The sequence below is a fragment of the Rutidosis leptorrhynchoides genome, chromosome 2 (assembly GCF_046630445.1).
Source record: "Rutidosis leptorrhynchoides isolate AG116_Rl617_1_P2 chromosome 2, CSIRO_AGI_Rlap_v1, whole genome shotgun sequence".
NCBI lineage: Eukaryota > Viridiplantae > Streptophyta > Magnoliopsida > Asterales > Asteraceae > Rutidosis > Rutidosis leptorrhynchoides.
In genome coordinates this window covers 211,161,650-211,176,788 of record NC_092334.1, presented here as the reverse complement: position 1 = coordinate 211,176,788, position 15,139 = coordinate 211,161,650, and the positions used below count along the sequence as shown (strand labels likewise).

At 33.3% G+C, this 15,139-nt stretch overlaps 1 protein-coding gene across 1 annotated transcript; it reads left to right on the top strand.

Moving 5' to 3' along the window:
- Positions 1-11,751: 11,751 nt before the first annotated feature.
- Positions 11,752-14,887, top strand: LOC139891671 (haloacid dehalogenase-like hydrolase domain-containing protein Sgpp). The gene is made up of 5 exons (XM_071874658.1): positions 11,752-11,975; positions 12,778-12,892; positions 13,006-13,157; positions 13,244-13,505; positions 14,485-14,887. The coding sequence occupies exons 1-5, from the start codon at positions 11,944-11,946 to the stop codon at positions 14,662-14,664; spliced, it is 741 nt and encodes a 246-aa protein (XP_071730759.1). The 5' UTR covers positions 11,752-11,943; the 3' UTR covers positions 14,665-14,887.
- The last annotated feature ends 252 nt before the right edge of the window (positions 14,888-15,139 follow it).

Sequence of the window (15,139 nt, the reverse complement as noted above, 5' to 3'; positions counted from 1 at the left end):
ATTTTCCTTGCTCAAAACCGTAACATATACACTCTCTTCATCATCATTCTTTGTTTGTTGTTTACTTGTTCATTGTTGTTACTTTGTTACTTGTCTTTGTTAGTTGTTACTTACTAATACAGGAATCAAACTTTCTAGTTAGATTCTTCATATTATCTTGTATTTACAAGAACACACAAGAACCTAACTTACTAGTTATGTTCTACACTAAATGTTTTGAAAGATTTAAGGTTTATGTGTTGTAAATCATACTTGTGATTCATGATTGTAAACTTAAAGTTTACTTTCCTTAAAGATCAAGACTTTGGCTTGAATCTTTAAAAGTATGAAACCCATGAACTAGTTACTTGTTTGAATTAGTTTATTTCTTCATTTTCTTTCTTATACAAATCGTGATTCATGTGGTTGTTGGTCAAGTGTTACTAGTTAACTTTGATCTCATTTTTCTTGAACAAAAGTTAACTTGAAAGTTCAAGAACATGGAAGTGTAACTCTTTAGTTATAATTTAATATACTTGTGAAGGATCTAAGTTCTATAGCTTATGGTCTACTTATTTTGTCATAAACAAAAGCTTGAAAGCTTACATGCACTTTACAAGATGAAAATCAAAGTTTTGTAACTTATGGTTTCATTAGAGTAAAGATTCAAATATTATTACTTAGGATTTAACTTAATAACTTTAGATCTAGACCTTTGGGTCTTGGATCTTCAAGATCAAACTAAGAAATATGTTCTACAACTTAATATCTTGATTAGTTAGTTTACTTTCAAGTTTGTAGTTCAATATTACTTTTATATTTCATGTATGTGTTAAATCTAAGACTTTGATGTAACTTTGGTTCATCAAGACACTTGCAACACTTAATTGATTTGTGCTACATGTCTTAGATTTACACAAGTGTTATGATGGTCAAACCTTGTTTAAGATGATGCAAACACATCAACGAGTTGTACAATTGAAGCTATATGCATCAAGGATGAGAACCGTGATAAGCATTGAGCACCAAAAACCCACCGGAACCTACTGTTTACTGTTTTTGGAACAGAACCGAATACCTGGGCTACTCTAAAGTTGATTTTCAGTTATATTTGTTCGAGTAGATAATTTTTTGTTTAAGACTCGTCTTAATCCGAGTTACGGTTTAGGATTTATGGCCCTCCGATCGTCACTATGTCCTTTTAACGTTGTGCTGAAAATTCTGACCTACTCGGACTTAGACCGTCGCCACGGTCAAACGAAGACGAGTTTGCTTCTGGAATTTTTACCAAAATTAGAGGACTCATATACGGAGCTATGGCCACTGGTCTCACCTTATTTCAGTAGGTATAGAGGCCGTGGCGACTGACCGAAGTCAGCCTTTGTTTTAAACTCTTTTCTAGAATGAAACTTACTTTACACCTTTTGTTTGATGATGAATGATGAAGACCCTTAAGACCTAATTTACATACATTTAAACCTATTGGAACGATTTACTGACTTAGTAATATTTGACTTAGGTTGAGGACTTTCTGGACCTACGTACTTGCTTACTTCCCGACTCGACTTTACCACTAATTTACCACTGTGAGTTATAGCATCCCTTTTTACTTTAACTATTTTGGAAACTGAGAATACATGCGCATTTTACGTTTTACATACTAGGCACGAGTACTTAAACTTTATATATGTGTGGGTTATACAATGGCATAAACATTCCCTTTAGCTCGGTAACATTTAGTCATTGGTTTTTGAACCGGTGAACGCGAATCTTAGATATGGATCCATAGGGTTTGACATCCCCACTCGGGCTAGTAGCGCTAGCATTTAACGGGTGTTTAATACTTCGTAATCATACGCACTCGCCAAGTGTACTTTCAGGGGGTTATAAACGTTAAGTTAGTTATCAAGTGCCCACGGTTAAACATATACTTTACATACTATTTTGAAACGCTTGTTGAAGCACTGAAATCTCGTGGCCTACCTTACATTACTGTTATACTTAAACTATAGCTCACCAACCTTTGTGATGATGTTTTTAAGCATGTTTTTCTCAGGTGCTTAAGGTTAGCCGCTTCTGCTATTGTACTAGTCTTGCTGTAGACACCCGCTGCTCTAGAGATGTCACCGCATGAAAGTTTATCTTGCATTCATAAACATTATTACTTTTGAAACTATGATTTGTAACGACCATTGGGGTCACATACAATTATTAATTGCTTCTATTCATAGAAGCATACTTTTGATGTAAAACATTCGACGTTAGTTATGACGTCACCTTTTATCATGAATGCAAACTTGTTTTGAAAACGCATATAGTGTTTGACCTTGTAATGATCATGTTGTTGATGGTCCGTATATGTTGATTTAGTACGGGGCGTCACAATAACGGCAAGTATCATGCAATCGAAAACAGATAATAGTATGCAGTAGTGAACTCATGTAGTAGCATACGGCATATAGCAGTAAAAATAAGCAGCAGCATGCAGCAAATTTTGCAGAACAAGTAAACTAGCAAGTTGTAGATTAGTCCTATTAGTGAATCCTACTCGGTCGGGTCTTGAGTCACTAATGCAACCTAATTCCCTACAACCAATGCTCTGATACCAAATGTGATACCCCGTACAAAACCATCGTGTATGAATCATCAACAACAGGATCATTACAAGGTCAAATACTATATGCGGTTTCAAAATAAGTTTGCATTCATGAATAAAGGTGATGTCTTAACCAACATCAAATATCTTACAACAAAAGTATGCTTCAATGAACAGAAGCAATTAGTAATAGTACGTGACCTAATGGTCGTTACAAATCATTGTTTCAAAAGGTAACATAGTTTGAATGCAAATAAAACATTTCATGCGGTGACAACTCCAACAAGCGCAGCGAGTGTCTACAAGGCATGACTAGTACAACAGCGGAAGAAAGCAACCTTAAGCACCTGAGAAAAACATGCTTAAAAACGTCAACACAAAGGTTGGTGAGCTATAGTTTAAGTATAACAGTATGTAAGGTAGGCCACGAGATTTCAGTGCTTCAAAGAGCGTTTCAAAACAGTATGAAAAGTATATGTTTAACCGTGGGCACTTGGTAACTAACTTAACGTTTATCACCCCCTAAAAGTACAATTGGCGAGTGCGTATGCTTACGAAGTATTAAACACCCATTAAAGGCTAGCGCTACTAGCCCGAGTGGGGATGTTAAATCCTATAGATCCATATCTAAGATTCGCGTTCACCGGTTCAAAGACCAATGACTAAACGTTACCGAGCTAAGGGGAAAGTTTATGCCGTTGTATAACCCACACATATATAAAGTTTATGTACTCATGCCTAGTATGTAAAACATAAAATGTGCATGTATTCTCAGTTCCCAAAATAGTTAAAGTAAAAAAGGATGCTATAACTCACAGTGAAAAAGTAGTAGTAAAGTTGACTCGGGAAAAGTAAGCAAGTATGTAGGTCCGGAAAGTCCTCAACCTAAGTCAAAAGTTACTAAGTCAGTAAATCGTTCCCAAAGGTTTAAATGTATGTAAATTAGGTCTTAAGTATCATCATCATTCATCATTAAGTCAAAAGGGTAAAGTAAGTTTCATTCTAGAAAAGAGTCTAAAACAAAGGCTGACTTCGATCAGTCACCACGGCCTCTATACAAACTGAAATGAGGTGAGACCAGTGGCGATGGCTCCGTATATGAGTCCTTTAGTTTCTTTAAAAATTCCAGAACCAAACTCGTCTTCTTTTGACCGTGGTGACGGTTTAAGTGCGAGTAGGTCAGAATTTTCAGCACAACGTTAAAATGACATAGTGACGTTCGGAGGGCCATAGATCCTAAACCGTAACTCGGATTAAGATGAGTCTTAAACGAAAAATTATCTACTCGAACAGAGCTAACTGAAAATCAACTTTACAGTAGCCCAGGTATTCTGATCAGACCCGAAAAAGAGTAGGTTTAGTGTTCCGATGGGTTCTTGGTGCTTGATGCTCATCACTGTTCTCATCCTTGATGCATATAGCTTCAAGTGTACAACTCGTTGATGTGTTTGCATCATCTTTACCAAGTTTTGACCATCATAATACAAGTGTAGGTCTAAGATAAGTAGTATAACTCAATTAAGTGTTGCAAGTAGTTTGATGAACCAAAGTTACATCACGATCTTAGATCCGACACATATATGAACTCTAAAAGTAATATTAAGCTACAAACTTGAAAGTAAACTAAATAATCAAGATCTTAAGTTGCAGAACATAGTTATTAGTTAGATCTTGAAGATCCAAGACCCAAAAGTCTAGATCTAAAGTTACTAAGTTAAATCCTAAGTCATAACACTTGAATCTTTACTTTAATGAAACCATAAGTTATGAAACTTAGATTCTCATCTTGTAAAGTGTATGTAAGCTCATAAGCCTTTGTTTACAACAAAATTAGAAGACCATAAGCTATAGAAACTTAGATCTAACACAAGTATATGAAGTTATAACTAGAAAGTTATACTTCCATGTTCTTGAACTTATAAAGTTAACTTTAGTTTCAAGAAGTATGAGATCAAGATTAACTTGTAATACTTGACCATTAACCACAAATCATGAATTCAAAGTGCAAGGAAATGAAGAAATAAACTAAGTTTACAAGTGACAAGTTCATGGTTGTTCATACTTTAAAGATTCAAGCTAAGGCTTTGATCTTTAAGAAAGTAAATCTTAAGTTTACAAACATGAATACAAGTAATGATTTTTACAACTCATGAACTTTCTTTCAAAATATTAAATGTAGAACCATAACTAGAGAGTTTAGGTTCTTGTTTGTTTTTGAAATGACAAGATAATATGAAGAATAAACTAGGTAGTTTGATTCTTAGCAACAACAAACAACAAACTAACAAAGTAAGTAATTAAACAACAACAAAGAACAAGTATTAAAACAAGCAAATGATGATGATGATGTATGTAAGGTTTCGATTTTAAGACAAGAAAAGGAAGAACATAAAGCTTATTACTTACAAGGTTAGAGAGAAAAGAGAGTAAAAGAAATTGCAAGTAAATGTGTGTGTGTGTGTAAAAGTGAGATGAATACAAGTAATAAGTAATCAAAATTTGAAACAAAACCACCCTTGTACACTACATAGGTCGACGGTTTTCTCACAAAAAGGGGGAGGGAAAAGTCCACTAGTTACTTACATGTATTTAGCTCAAAGTGGTATAAAGTTAAATTGTGGGGAAAGTGTTGTAAGGATACTTGTAACTAGTCTTTCATTCACCAACTAAACTAGTTTAAGTCTTAATATAATACTTATATGAAAGATGGGCTAAATAGTCCATTAAGTGTGTAGGGTGGGCTTCTAAGTCCATGTACAATTATAAAGCCCAAGTATGTAAGTAAGTAACAATTAAATAAACAAAGCCCAAGTAATTAACTAGTAACCTTAGTTAATTAAAATGATTAATAATAATTAAATCATGAATGTAAATAATATTCAAAATATTATTCGTGATACGTACGTGCGTCACAAAGACAATATGGGCCATGAAAAGTTAAATACGGTAACAAGTAACACGTATAAGAACACGTTTATTAAATCACAAGCATTAATAATAAATATTATTAATTAAACGTTGGAAACTCCAGGGTCGTTACATAATACTTTCATCTTTTCTCTCAAACCCCAACATCAAGGATTCATCATCTATTTCGGATCTAGGAAGCTCACAACAAATCCGACTACATATTCGTGATCCTCTCTTCATCCTCTTCAATTTGGTACCAATTTCATAGCTTGGGGTAAGCTTCTCAAAATTTCTAATTTTTTCATAAATTAGACCTTTAGACTTAAAATGGTGTTAATTAGTATCTATGGCTCATTGTAATGTCGTATATGTAATTTGTATGCTCGATCTTGTTATTTGGTGTAACTAGCGTGAACACTTGAAATGGGTTAGTTTAATCTTTGGTTTTGGATGATTAAATGTTGTTATTATGTTGAAGTTCATGTGTTAATCGTGTTACTAGCATCGTTAGCTTCGTTTTGGTATGATGGATGACATGAAAACCTTACATTAACAAGATTATTGATTTTGTGATTTTTGGTTAGGGTTTGATAGATCTTAAAATGAACTTTTGATGCATTAAATGCTTTGAAATGTTATTTGTAAGTGTTTAGTTGTATTGTATGCGTAATTACCTACGAAACGGCATATTATATGTGTGTAGTAAGTTCCCGAATCATAAAATGCGTTTTACGAACTTGAAACTTGAATAATGAACTTTTAACGATCATTCGACGAGGTTTTTGTTGTTGTAAATGATTAACTTGATAGATGAAATGTGCTTAGTCATTTTCCTCGTCAAAATACCTTTCCAACGGTGTAAGATACATATTCTAAGTGTTTTCGGTTCACAAATTGTGTTTATTTGAGTTTTGATTCGTGCACTTGTGTGTTTCAGCAAACAGGGTATGTGCACTAATCTGGATGCCGTCCAAACCCTTGGACGCCGTCCAGCCCTTCACAGTTGGACGCCGTCCTACCAATCTGGACGCCGTCCAAATGAACTGTCAGGGTCTGTCCAACTTGACCATTTTTCGTTTAATTCTAACTATGCTACACACCTCCGATTAACATGTAACTTGTTCTAACATGCTCATATATGAATATAAATAACTCAGAAAAATTGTCGGATACCCGATCCGACCCCGTTGACTTTGACCAAGTTTGACTTTTAGTCAAATTTAACCAAATACTTATGCAATCGTTCTAACATGCTTTTGTACTTGATTCTCGCATGAAACTTGATAACTTGATTCACATGCTATATTAATCGAGTCGTAACGAGCCATAGGACTAATTGAACACATTTCGACCGACCTTATGTCGTAACCGGTAATTGATACAACTTACTTGTTTAGGTCAAGACTAAACAACTTTCATGCACACGTTTACTTTGTGAAGTACCTTTATACTCTTGCACTCGAGGTGAGATCATAGTCCCATCTATTCAACAACTTTTATGCTTTAAATCATGGGATGAGAAACATATATGTATCATACTTTTATGCTTTGAACACAAGTACGAAAACAAACATTCCACAGCGAGTTAGAACAAAAAGCCTCAATTCAATTATTATTAGTTACACTTGCAGGGTGTAAGCGAGAACTTATATAATGTGATCACATGGGCTTGACGAGCATCATTCGGACGGTTCGCTACCGTTAGCGGATGAAATATATTTTCGGGTTTAGTGTATGTTCTAAACACTACGTAACAGGGTACAAAACAGTTAAGTCTTGATAATTTGGTGCTCGCGAACATACTTTTGGAATGCAAACGATTTGGATAATCAACTATACAAAATCTTGTGGTTCAAAACAACGTTTATAATACACTTATGATTTTACCAACGTTTTTCGTTGACAGTTTTCTATATGTTTCTCAGGTTCATACTTGGCTACTTGATACATGCTTCCGCGTACACTTATACTTGCTTGGGGTCAAGCATACATGCATGCACTTTGATTACTTGCTTGGGGTCAAGCATACATACATACATACTTACGCTATTGATAGCATTCGAGATTTACAACTTATATTATGTCGCAAGTTATTTCATTTATACTTTACAATATTTGTAAACTTAAACTTGTTGTCGAACCGTTTGGTAACTTAAACTTTGTAAGTCTTGCACGTTTCAAATGAATGCGACATAATTTTGGTCAAACGCGTCTCATTTAGGGACTATGACCACGCAACGGGACCTAAGTTAACGGCGCCGTCAATGACGATTTTGTCGGGTCGTTACAAATATGAATTTTTGAAGAGGACATGGATGAATATTTTTTTTATCAAAGGTATTTGTCGTGCTTACATGTGTAGCAAATCACCAAAATTACCATTGCAACCAGTTTAGCAAATAACTCGAATAAGATCTAAATTAAACTACAATAGAACTCATTTCATTTAATCGAACAACTTCGATCAACCCACTAGCCGACAACCTACAATTCTTTCGGTAAGCCTGAAAAACGATTAGACCTAAAGTTGGGTTTTGTGTACAACCGGAGCAACCGAAATCGTCGCCGTGAGCAACTGAAGTCGCCACCGAAGTCGCAGTGTACATAGATCGACTTATGTTTATGTTTCTGATTCCTTTTCTTTAAAGTTTTCTTCTCGAATTGGGTTGTCAAATGGCTTTTTCATTTTTAAAATGGCGGTGATAAGGTTTTTTTTTTTTATAGTGCTGATGATTTTAATGTTTATAAGAATTAGATTTAATGAATGTGTTAAAATGTGGTTACGAAGATAAAAAAGTATGAATCATAGTTTATTTTTGGTTCTTGCGAACATATGATGAATTCATGAAACGGCTTGTATACAGATGATGAATTCATGAAAGATTAAAATGAAGAACCTTCTCAATCGAAGTCTTTTAACGTTCGTTAGCGATGTGGACTCCCCCGTGTACTTTGGAGACATGAGGTGATGAATTTTAACGAAATTTGTAACGTCCGTTAATGATTTGGACTCCCCGTGAAAATTTGACATAGTATGGGACACCTCACTTAACACGGGGACGAAATTGGGACTGAAAAATGTCATTAGGGACTAAATGGGAACACATTTACGCTATAAGGATGAAAATTGCAGTTTTTAAAATACAGAGATAAAAAGACAAAAATAAACAAATACAGGGACGATTTTGACAATTTTGTCGTTAATATATTTCTATAGATACTCCCATCGTCCCAATTTAATAGTCCTAAGACAAAAAACACACAGTTTAAGAAAAAGTGACTGTCACATGTACGTTTTGTCTACTTTTTCCCTACTTTTCAGTTTTACTCCTTACATTTTACCTATACTTTTGTCTTACTTAAATAAAGCAAGGGTATAAAAGTACTTTAACCAATTATTCTTTTTCATTTGTGGAAGTGGACTATTAATTTGGGACGGACAAAAAAGGAAAGATGGACTATTGAAATGGGACAAATGGAGTGTAAAATAACTAATTCTTATCTTCTATAGCCTGCATTATAATGGGAGGTGATCCTCACACACACCAGTTTTTGATTCATGTACACTTTTTTCTTATAAGTTTACAGTAATGCTCCTATATTAATCTAGGGAGTTGAACTTATATTATTATTGTAAGTGTAATAAAGGGTAAAATAGATAATTATGTGTACATGAATTAAAAAGTGGTGTGTGAGGATCAGCTCTCATTATAATGATGAAGTGAAAGTTAATTATTATTGTAAATATAATTAAAGGTATAATAGGTAATTAGGTGTACATGGATCAAAAAATCGTGTGTGAGGATCACTTTCCATCGTTAAATATTTAAGTATAAAAAAGTAAACATCTCAAATCAATGTCTTTTAGTGTAATTATCTTAAACTAAAACTTAAGTGAACCTTAAAGCTCTATTTCCATCTTTTTGTGATAAAAGAAAGGAAGAAAAAAAAAAGAGAGAAAGAAAATAGATACTTTTAATTCTTCTATTTCTTTTCTAAAAAACTCGGAAGGGCCATGTTTCTTCAATTTCTTTTCAGTTCCATGAATTTCTCTCTAAAATAGATAGATTTATGGAACATAATGTAACAATATTTTAACAAGATTCAATATTTATTTAAATCAATAAAACTTATATAACTTCATGTTCTTGATATTATGAAGTAGTCATATTTCACTTAGAATAGAATGTCACATATTTAACGAAATCGGTGAAAGAACTCAATATAAAAAATTATATGTATTATTTCTTAAAATTTATTAACTTATCATATTCATATTTATTATTATATTTAAAATTCTATTTCAAATACTTTTTGATTTGTGAAATGTTTGTCACCTTAGACTAAAATTGACATCATCAAATAATCTAATATAATTCCTTCATTTATTATTTTAACTAGTTAAAGTTTTCTACATCAATATATTTAGAATTATGTATTTTCATTTGAGATGTTTTCTTATTTTTTATGATGTTGTTCGAGTAAGAATCAAATATAAAAGAGAAAAGATGACTAAAGTCATTATTATATAAACTTATGGATTTGTTAACGACGGCCTTTATGCAGTAATTACTATTGTACACGGCGGTTACATGTCACTTTTACGGTCGAAGTTAATAGATTGTACAAGAACATTATGCGTATTAACGACAGCCCTAAAAACTGCCGTTAGCTAAATCCTAAACTTATTTATATAAGGTCGCTAGGTGGTGGACTACAAAATTATTGATTATTTAGTAAAGAGAACCATATTTGATGATGAATTTCATAAGTGGGTTGGTAAGATGAAAGTTATCTTTACCTAATAATGTATCTAAATATACTTGGCACTTAATAATTTACATGTATCTATACCTGAAAAATTCATTGGTTCAATTGGCATTTGATTCTTGACCCGTTGGGCCGTGGTGGTTTAGGTGTTCCAAGTCTTAACTCTGTGAACCTTGCATTGTTATATAAGTGGAGATGGCGGTTTGTAACTAGTAAAGGTTCAAGTTGGGTAAGACATAATCGCAATTCATGGTCAATGTTGGGGTCCCAACATCCCTTGCTCCCAAAACACAACAGGCACATGGATGATGATAACCACTTAGATGCTTCCTTGCTATATGAGTTAAAAGTTGGTAATGGTCAAGTTGCTAAATACTGCTTCGACCTATGGGTGAATGGTGTTTCGTTTTTTTCAAGTTTTCCTCGCCTACTTGCTTTTGACTCAAAATTGTTACCGTTCTATTGCTTCAAGGTTCATTAATGGCTCCTGGACTTTTTGTTGGCGTAAAGAGATATGGAATTGAAGTAATAAACTTTTGAGCCCTTAAAGATATTCTTATTAATGTTTCGTTTTCGCAGGCCCTGATTCTTGATCTTGGGATGAAGACACTAAGTATGTTTCCAAAGCTTGTTTACTGATTCTTGAGCATCATTGGGCTGCATATTCGATCCATACTTTATGGTGCAAGCAAATGTGTTCATTTGGCGTTTGAAGCTTAATAGATTCGTGACAAAAGTAAATTTGTTGGATCGTGGTGTTACGATATAAGATTTGTCTTGCAGCCATTGTGATGAGCCTTTCGAAGAGGTGCACCATATTTTCCTTCATTGCGTTACTAGTCGATTAATTTGGTCTACGATAGCCCAATGGACAAACCTTGAGGTCCCCTCTTGGCCATCGTCGGATGGCTTTTCATTTGGGATATATGGTGTGCATCTAAGGAAATAAATGGTTCATTATTTCGATCATTGTCTACTCCATGCTATGCTATGTAATATTTAAAGACTTAGCGATATATCATCACTTTCAATTGATTTAAATTAACATTGAATGGTTATTTGTTATATATCGTAAATTGATATGTAATTCGATTCAATGGTTACAGTTTTTTTACTTTTCTTGTAATTATTTGTATACTTTATTCTTTCTAATGCCTCTTTACTTATTTAATAAAAAAAAAAATCTGCTGTTCGAAAAAAAAAAATTACTATGTATATTTTACTCAAAACAAAATAAGTTGAAAGAACAAAAATATCAAACATGATCCATTCTAACGAATATAAAATGTTATTGTGGAAACAAATTTTAATATAAAAAATGGTTTTGATGCAATTAAAATTCGTTTTAAGATTTGTGTAATTTTGAAATTTCTAGAAAAGGAGGGGCTACTTTTGTAAATTTCCTTTTTGAAAAAAAATGCATTAAAGAAGTAGTATAAAAAATGCATTTTCCTTTCCTATTTTGCACACACTTTCGGGGAATAAACCACGCAAAGAAAAAAAAAGAATACATATTACTATCACAAATGTCATCATAATTAAAGTAGTATAAAAATAAAAACTAGCCACAGATACTAATTCGCACATTCGCTTCAATTATTCCATTTTTTTCCCCTTTAATTTGCGTACTTTTGTGTGTTTTTTATTTTTTCAGATTTGAGATTTGTTTTTCAACACCGTGTGGCACAATGACGGTGTCTTCTGATATTTCTGAAAACAGGTGAATTAAACCAACCTATGATCGCTAATTAAATCAATTTTGTTACGTTTTTCTATTTTAATTTTTATTAATGGTTTGATCTTATTACGATACCTATGCGTACAATATGTGTTGTACGAGGTACGTAATTTTTTTTATTTTATTTGAGGTATTGCTGATTGATCTTGTGATTTATTTGATAATTGTTTCCGATAATCAGGTCTGATTATTTGAATGATTAGATATAATTATTGGATTACTAGATTTATTTAGGGTTGTTTGGATGTGTTCTTCTTACTCTCAGTTTTGATTGTAGTTGTACTAATTTGTAATTTAATTTTAGGGAATTGAAATTTATATGTTTTTTTTTTTTTCTTTTGTTAGTTGCCAATTTGTGTATGCATTTGATTACTGTAAAACAAGTAAACAACCTTTATGGTAAAACAGAAAGAGAGAATGAGAGGGTAACACTAGGTGATTGTGCATCATTTTTTTAGGGTAGATGTGTATCGAAGAAAAATATATTTAAAGTGACGCTAAACAACTAAAATATGATGCATACTCAAACTCGCGTATATGAGGTAATGAATATATAATAGATTGTCGTTGGCTCCCTGAGAGAGCGAGTAATCCGACCTGATGTATGCAGCCTAATCAACTCTTCCCTGACCACCACAAAATATTCGTCCCAGACAGGATTCGAACATGAGACCTCTTGCAAGGAACTTAGGGCCCCAACGACTAGGCTATCTTGTGATGGTTGTGGGAAAAATTTTGTTTCTAAATCAAAATACTGACTTTGTTTTTCGGTTATATGTGACAGCAAATCTGCATTTACAGCACTTGCTCCACTTGAAGCAGTATTGTTTGATGTTGATGGAACCCTTTGTGATTCGGATCCCATTCATCACATTGCTTTTCAAGAAATGCTTCAAGAGGTTGAATAGTTATCTTCCTTTCAGAACATTTTTTTTTTTTTTTTTTTTTTAAAAAAACCCACCTCTCTGAACGTTAAATAGAAATGTACTGATAAAATGTTTTACACCAACAGATTGGTTTCAACAATGGAGTCCCTATAGATGAAGAATACTTTATTCAGAATATTGCTGGAAAACATAATGATGATATTGCGGCTGTCCTTTTTCCCGATGATATCGAAAGGGGTTTAAAGTTTTGCGAAGACAAAGAAGCGTATTTTAGAAAGTAACGATGTCTTACCTTGACACTTTAAATATGTGTGTATGTGTGTGTTTTTTATATGGTATATGATATTTGAGTTTTGTTTATAGATTGGTGAAGGAAAAGGTTGAGCCGATAAAGGGATTATACAAATTAACCAAATGGGTTGAAGATCATGGGTTGAAACGTGCTGCTGTTACTAATGCCCCGAGGCCAAATGCTGAGTTGATGATTTCGACTCTTGGTCTTACTGATTTCTTCCATGTGGTTATTATTGGTGGTGAATGTGAGCATGCTAAACCAGCTCCTGATCCTTACTTAAAGGCTCTTGAAGTTCTCAATGTGTCTAAAGAGCATACTTTTATCTGTGAGGTAATAATTTTTACTCCTTGTAATTTGCAATAACTTGATGCTACTGATTTGTTTCCATAGGATTCTTTTATTGTGAAGTGTTTATAGATATTTGATAATAATAATAATATTAGTAGTGATGACAAAATGGACATGCTGGATAACTAGTCCAAACGAGGAGGTATGGGTGTTAATTGGTTTGGTTTTCAGTTTTCCCAAGTTTATTTGGTTCGGTTAGAAAATTTTGGAGGCAAAACTGAAACCAAATTCAATTTTCAAACTGAAACTGAACTGAATTTGAATTCGGTTTGGTTTGGGTTAATACTAAAAACCTTAACAATCATAATTAAAACCTAAATGATCATAAAATCTTAAATTCAACTTTTGATTTTAAATTCCACTTTTGATTTTAAACGTGATTTTTCGTCTATATATTAATAATTTAATATATTATTGGTTGAATTTGGTTTTGAATTTGAAAACAAATTTGAGAAAATATAACCGAAAACCTAATTCATATTTGAAAACAGAACCGAAAACCGAACTTGGTTTGATTTTATTCGGTTTTAATTTGGTTTGGGCTTCGGGTTAATCGGTTTGAAACCGAACATTGAACACCCCTATGAGGAGGTTGTGGCAAAATGGAGACTTTTAGTTGATTTGGAATGTTTCTTGCCTAATAATATTCAAATTGTCATAAAAATATTAGTGTGTCAAGTATAATCACAATAAGGAGGGTATTCAATTATAGTATATCAATTTTTATTAAACAATGTTATAGTTCTATGCATAGAACAATACTGTATGATTGACCTTTGACCTTTTTGAAATGCTCCTTTCTTATTCCAATTTTACTCATTTAATTTGTTAGAGATGAAACAATAAGCCTAGTGGAATCACTGAAAATACATTATCTGAGATTGCTCTGATAAGTAGTCGAACATTTTGCTAAAATGATCCAATTGATGTTGCCTCGTTTAATGTTTATATTCTTTCATAGGATTCGGTATCTGGGATCAAGGCTGGTGTGGCGGCCGGAATGCCAGTTGTCGGCTTAACGACTAGAAATCCCGAGTCGATGCTATTGACAGCTAACCCTACGCTTCTTATTGAAAATTATGAAGATCCGAAACTTTGGGCAGTTTTAGACGAGCTCGACAAAAAGGCAACTGAAGCTTAAAACATCAAAACACACGTCTCGAGATTCATATTGTTTATGAAATTTGTTCCATCATTATTGCCTAACTTGAAAGGCTTATTAGATGAATCTTGATTAGCACCTGCCTGATAATTTTTGGCATGATAACTTTAGCATCATAATAATTGAAACTCTTCTATTAGATTCAATGGTTGTACAGGTTTGCAGCCATCAACAAAGTTCATTCAGGTCACTATACTTTCGTTGTGCTTTTGCCTTTTCGATATTTAGATGTTGAAACTAGGGGTGGACAAAATCGGATATCCGAAATTTTGGATATACGAATTTCGGATATCCGAAATTTTGGATATACGAATTTCGGATATCCGAAAATTTGGATAGTGAATTCGGCCATCCGAAATCCGAATCCGAAATTTCGGATATCCGGAATTCACATATCCGAAATTTCGGATTTGGATATCGGATTACCCAAATATCCAAATGTATGTAATAAATG